This window comes from Cariama cristata, unplaced genomic scaffold (assembly GCF_000690535.1).
Source record: "Cariama cristata isolate BGI_N322 unplaced genomic scaffold, ASM69053v1 scaffold24600, whole genome shotgun sequence".
Classification (NCBI taxonomy): domain Eukaryota; kingdom Metazoa; phylum Chordata; class Aves; order Cariamiformes; family Cariamidae; genus Cariama; species Cariama cristata.
In genome coordinates this window covers 4,878-11,393 of record NW_009593290.1, presented here as the reverse complement: position 1 = coordinate 11,393, position 6,516 = coordinate 4,878, and the positions used below count along the sequence as shown (strand labels likewise).

The following is a 6,516-nucleotide window of genomic DNA, read 5'->3' as shown; positions in this document are numbered from 1 at the left end:
CCCCCTAACCGCGCTGCACTCCCGCAGGGACCGTGGACAAGCACTCGGTGGAGGTCACTAACTGCTTCTCCGTCCCTCACAACGAGTCCGAGGATGAGGTACGGAGCGCGGGAACGCCCGCTGTGCGGTAGAGCGGGCGGTGGGTCTCGACGGGGTGGTGACCGCCGGGGCGTGCGGCCCCTGTGATGGCGGCGTTAGGGCTTGTGCCTGTGTCGTCCTCTGCTCAGGGTGAAGCATCCGTGTAACCAGCTGACTTCGTCCTGTCCCTTTTCTCAGGTGGCAGTCGATATGGAATTTGCCAAAAACATGTATGAGTTGCACAAGAAGGTGTCTCCTAGCGAGATCATCTTGGGGTGGTAAGTTCTCCTTCTGCAAGAACATGCAAGCAGTCGCGTTGGTCCCTTAAACTACTTGAAATACGTACTTTTGTCACAGGTTGAGAAGCAGAAGCACTAATGCTTGTGACAGCAAGGTCTTCCAGCTCTTCTTATCGAGTCAGTTGTAAAGCTCCTGCCATTCCTAATAGGAAGAGATGGTATTGGACACTTACAGGGTTTGGTTTTGTCTAGCAAAGGTATCACAGAGGAGCGGTGAGTTAGAGAATGCTTGCACAGCTTTGTTAGAAGAACTTAGCCACCTGTAATACAACCCGCACCATGGAAGATGACTGGTTAGAAAGAAGAGAGAGTACAAAAGAGTAGTTTCGAGTACTGAAGGCCCCAGGAGGAATCGGTGATATCAGCTTGAGCGTGCATAAGTTCTCTGCTAAGAAAAGGTGGAAGTTGTTGTGTGTGGGATGCGAAGCAGGATCAGTAGGGTGTTATGGGAACAGAGTCTGTCTCTGAGTGTTTGGATAGCTTTATTAGTCTTTTTGTACATCTCTGACCCTACAAAATAGCTTAGCTCTGTTCCTGTGGAGCAAACTTCAACAGCTTTCTCATGGCACAGCACAGTGCAGTTGTAATGACAGGAGTGTACCTGTGTATGTGAGAAGCTAATTGCAGAGCAGTTAAGGGAGCTAGATTAACAAGTTACACCTCCTGCAGAGAGATGTTTGATTCATGGAAGATCTACTTGGTTGGTCCAAATTTGTTTGGCATGCTTTGACATACACAGAAATAAGTCCAGAACATAGTAACAGATAACTAACCTTGGGTGCCTGATGTCAACTGTACCAACTTTTTATGGCCGGTACTAGAGAACCGGCCTTGCGCGTGTTTTGGGCATGGGTCTGCTCAGCCTGTGATTCCTACAATTCTAGGACAGCTGGCCAGAAAACTACAAATTCCCTTGTTAAAACACTTGTATTTAGTATGCTTCTGCAGCTCAGTGTGTGGAAATCAGTGGTTTAGGATACAAAGCTGTTAAATACCAACAATGCCAAACAATGGGCACTTGAGTGTTGGAAGAATGGCTCCTCAAACTGTGCTCTTTTGAAGGTATGCAACAGGTCATGACATCACGGAACACTCTGTCCTGATCCACGAGTATTACAGCCGGGAAGCGCACAATCCAATCCACCTCACTGTGGACACGAGTCTCCAGAATTCACGCATGAGCATTAAAGCCTATGTCAGGTACTCTGCGAGGGGAGCTATCTGAATAAGAGAGACCACATCAGAGTAATGAGAAATGTAGTGAGCTGCAGCCTCCCATTTTGGACAATACTGTGCAGTAGCTAAAACAGAGTAGTGCGCCAGGGATTGTGGCTTACTTCTCATTGGAATGTCTTGACCATTGTATGTAAGTTGAAAGACCTAACCTTTCATAAGATGGTACCTCATTGGGTGGGGAATTGTGACTTAATTAACAGTGTTCTGAACATCTTTGTGACATTTCACAGGGTTCATATAGCTAGCATTAATGTCACTAACTTCCATCACACTGTCCGAATGCTAGCCTGTAGGCACTGAGCTTTATTGCTCAGCAGTTTATACAAGTTGACGGATTAGTGCGGTTAAAACATAATGGAAACAGCATCTCTTGATTAGTCTTTCTTCCCCTTAACCCCTTCCATTTTTATCAATTAATAATGGAGATTAAATATTGAGAAATGAAAGTACTCCACTATTCCCAGTACTGGCTCAAGAGCTCTCCTTTTCAAGGAAAAAAACTCAGCCTTTCTTTGTACTGGAAGTCTATTGCTTCTTGACTGTGCAGCTTCAAAAAGGAAGCTCTTCCATGACGCCTTACTTAAAGCATAAATGGACTTCAACTACTTTGAATAATAGGAGTAATAAAGGTGTTGAGAGTGCTTTGTACGTGAATTTTTGTCATATTTATGTTTGTTCCTTAAGTGATTTCTCAAAGCATGGAGTATTTCAGGATAGAAGAATACTTGCTCTATAAGGAAGAAGAAACCGTGGCTAAGACGATAGTACTTAGCTCTTCATGCATTCATGCTGACGAATGTCAGACCAGCTAGGAATATTCTTGAATGAAAATGAGCAATTAATAGTATGCCAGGACTGATTTCTGGTCCTCAGTTATCCGTGGTCTTAATATTTTTGATTTTGGTGAGAATGAGTAACCTACTCACGTTCACCCTTCAGTGCTAACAGAGGTCATTGAGATGGAAATCTATTACTTCCTCCCTTAGATACGTCCATGCTGAAAATGTTCTGTTCTTTTATTTTTTTTCTTCTAGTGCCCCAATGGGAGTCCCTGGTAAAACTATGGGCGTGATGTTCACACCTCTAACAGTGAAGTATGTTTATTACGATACAGAGCGGATAGGAGGTGAATGTTTTCTTCCTATTTTGGTTGTAACCATTGTGACACTGTTCAAATCATTTTTTTACCCTGGTAAAATTGCTATTCATTGGAATTCTACTGGGAATTAGACTGTCTTGCTGAAGCTATCCTAAAAATCTTTAACAAGTTAAGGATTTAAACTGATTTCCATGGTAGTCGGTTTTCTTCACTGATCCTCCTTTTGCTTTCAGTGGATCTTATCATGAAGACTTGTTTTAGCCCTAATCGAGTGATTGGCTTGTCCAGTGACTTACAGCAGGTGGGGTCAGCATCAGCCAGGATTCAGGATACCCTGACCATGGTGCTGCAGTATGCAGAGGATGTATTGGTAAGGCCAGATTTTTGAGCCAGCAAATAAGTTTGATGTAAACTTAGGCATCTTGTTTTTATATATTCTCTTTCTGGGCCCTAACCTTACTGAACTTTACATGATGAAGTGTATGTTTCTTATGCTTAGTCTGGCAAAGTGGCTGCTGACAACACTGTCGGGCGTTTCCTGATGGATCTTATTAACCAGGTGCCAAAGATTTCACCAGAGGACTTTGAGACAATGTTGAACAGCAATATCAATGTAAGTTCATAACATAATTTTTTTAGTGTGTTGCCAGCAATTTTGAAAATTTGTCATACAGACACAAATTTGTCTGTGATCAAAACAATCCATCTCTTCATACAAACATGTTAATAGAAAATACAGCCCTTTCTTCTAAATAATTTGATGTTTTAAGAGCTGAAGGTGGATAAAGGAGCTCACCATAATAATCTTGCAAGCAACTGCACATAATCATTTCTAAAGTACCTAGGAATTATGCAAGTAATCTGAAAGCCATCACCAATTCTTCTTTTAGAGTGATTGGACGATATGAATTACCAGACTTAAAGCAGCATGAATTTGAAGGATAACTGGTGACTTGCCAGCTTCCTTTGCCTCTGCTGAAGTTCTGTCTCCTTGCATAACAGGACACGAACAAGGTTTTAGTGTGCCACCTTATTTCTGTAACAGATTTTTAGAAAGCGAAAGCTAAGTTTCTGAATGTGTTGTTTACCTACAGTCTGCAAGACCAGAACTAATTTTTAATTTTGCTTATACCCTTTGACTTGCCTGGTTAACATGGGTGAACTCAGAGTTAAAATTTCACAAGCAGTGTTTCATATTCTGGGAATACCAGAACCACCTTCCTGCAATGGAAGCTTTCCTCAGGGTAGGACTTTAAGGACTACCAGTATTTCTAGTAGCTGATTGTAAACTGCTTTGCAGGTGTTAAAAAATTCAACTCCCTAATAGGCTAGCATCTTTGTTAATATTTCTGATCACTGGTTTTTTTTCCCCTCTCAGGACCTACTGATGGTAACCTACTTGGCAAACCTCACACAGTCACAGATTGCTCTCAATGAAAAACTTCTGAGTTTATAAAGAAACTTCTGCCACCCTACCCTTCAAAGAGCCTGAAGAACGTGCAGATATACTTTTCTATGGTGGTGTTACAAATTTCCTTGGACCATAATTTAATTACCTAGATGACTTGGTTTACATCTTTATTTCCATTGCCCTGAAAAATCCCTAACATCGTTTAGGAAATTAATGGCGACGGCTGCAGTTTAGTTGAGCCCAGTATTTTAAAATGGAATCCCTGAATCTTAACAAAATACAGCTTTATTGTAAGAATTTATTCGAAATAAAAGTTCCATTGCAATGGCAAGCATGCTTTCTGTCCAAAAAAACTGTTCTCATTTATTATAAAATGAATCCACTTTTGAAGGAAAGGGGGGATAACATGGCATCAGGAAAAAAAACTACAGTGGATGCAAGTCAACTCCAATTCTGCAGGCTTCTTTGCAGGTTTTTTTTCCTAACTGTTAAAGCACGCTGCAAGTGTGGCTTCTTGTGTTGCACATAATATGGTTTTCCATGGAGGACTACAGAATGGTCACTGCTTTATTAGCGGTGCTGTGTACATGGCCTTCTTCAGCAGGGTACTGACAAGAGTATGAGACAGCGAATTCAGTTTATGTTATGGTATCATTTCTACGCATAGCTCATCTTTTGGGAAAGCAAATCAAGGTCAATAGCATTAGCCCCTCATAAAGTGGGGATTCAGAGAATTGAACTGAGTTCATGGTTATAAGGGCTTGAAAAACATTTGTGGCTGAACAACTGGCTACTGGAGTCCCCATCTTTGCAAAAGAAGAAAAGGACAGCAAAAATACACTTCATGAAGTTCTGAGGTTAAAAGTTGGGTGTTCTCAAACAGGAATTTTCTGTTTCATGACCCTGTACTGCTCCTAAAATTATGTGAACAGAAACTTCCCATTTTCTCCCCAAAACCTACTTTGCTCTAAATGAGTTCTAACTGAAAGCTAGCCAATACCAATCTGAGCTGTGGCTTTTTTGTAACATTACCTGTAGAAGTCTGTTCAGCTGTACTGAGGAGGTTTTGCCTAATAGAGTAAAAGTGTCCCTCTTCTACAACGTAACTGTTCCCACCCAATTACTAATGACTATTTCTGATGTCTCACATCTGTTTTGCTGATTGAATTTGAAATGTTAGAGAAGTCTGCAAAGCCAGTGTTCCCCAAAATAATTTTTGTGCCAATTTGCCAGATAAATCCAAGAATGGGACTCAGGTTACAAATCTGTAGATCCTGTACTGGTTGTTCCAATCTGGGGAATTCCTCCAGCGATTCAAATGCTAAATTCTAAGTTCTAATTGCAAGGACAAGGTACATGAAAACTGAAAGTATAGCAAAGATTCTCGTCTCTCTGAAAATGTTATTCGTGAGCATTAAATAAGTGTTAAAACTCGGGTCTTGTTTTTTATTAGTCTGAATAAAAATGTTTTGGTTTCCCTTCTTTAAACTTAATATTTGTAACTTTGGCCATTTAACTATTTCACAAATTTTCAGGTCAAGGTGTTTTTTAAAATAAGCCTTGAAATAGGTGGAGGAAAAGAGCAAGCAGCAAAGCTGGGTAAGTCTCAATTACTGCAAAAAAGTGGTAGGGGGGGGAAAACATAATATTCTTTCCCTGATCACTCCTCTGCAGTAAACCATTGCCATTCCGTGTTAGGAAAACTGATAAAATGTGAGAAGAGGGATTTTAAATGCTCTACAAGTTGAAGAGCTATGCTATTTAATAAGCTGCTGTGCACAAAATGCAAAGTTCTGAGAAGAAAGATCGATTTGCTATCAATGATATAGAAAAGGTATTGTGGAATTTGCCAGTACTTGCAAGTACCTGAACGATGCTGTGTCGTAGGGGACTGAGGTTATGTCTTCCTAGGTTGAAAGATTCATTGCAAAGTAGAGGTGTCAGAAGAGGCCACAATCCATAGGTTCGGTTGTATGCCAGACAGCACAGTGCCAAATGCTTGGAGTAGGAAAAAAACAGTTGCCCTTTTAAAACCTCTGTATCTGATCCCATCTATTCTGTCCCTTTTCACTGGGTGAACAGCACGTTGTGAACCTTACTTTGACTCTGAAATTCTGAATGCCTGATTTCAAATTTCAGTGGCCACTCTTACGAAGGACAATATTGCAAACACAAATGTAATGCATCATTTTGCTTAATTGTAAAGCCTGGCTGTGTTATTACCTAGTAGGCATTCCTTCTCTGGAGTTTGAAAATCTAGACAGGAATTCCTAATGGTATTTTATTCAAATTGTTCCACTTTATGGAAATCTATCTGAAAACTTGAAGTTCAATAGAAAATATGGTGGGAAGAGCTTGGGAGTCAAGAAACATCACCAAGGATTTCAAGCTTT

General features: G+C 40.8%; 1 protein-coding gene across 1 annotated transcript; it reads left to right on the top strand.

Moving 5' to 3' along the window:
• Positions 1–26: 26 nt before the first annotated feature.
• Positions 27–4,394, top strand: EIF3F (eukaryotic translation initiation factor 3, subunit F; the record flags this gene model as incomplete). Its single annotated transcript, XM_009709880.1, has 7 exons — positions 27–98; positions 277–356; positions 1,440–1,577; positions 2,648–2,739; positions 2,946–3,082; positions 3,212–3,325; positions 4,091–4,394. Coding segments are annotated over 7 exons (711 nt in total), but the record flags the coding sequence as incomplete, so codon positions are not given.
• Positions 4,395–6,516: the final 2,122 nt, after the last annotated feature.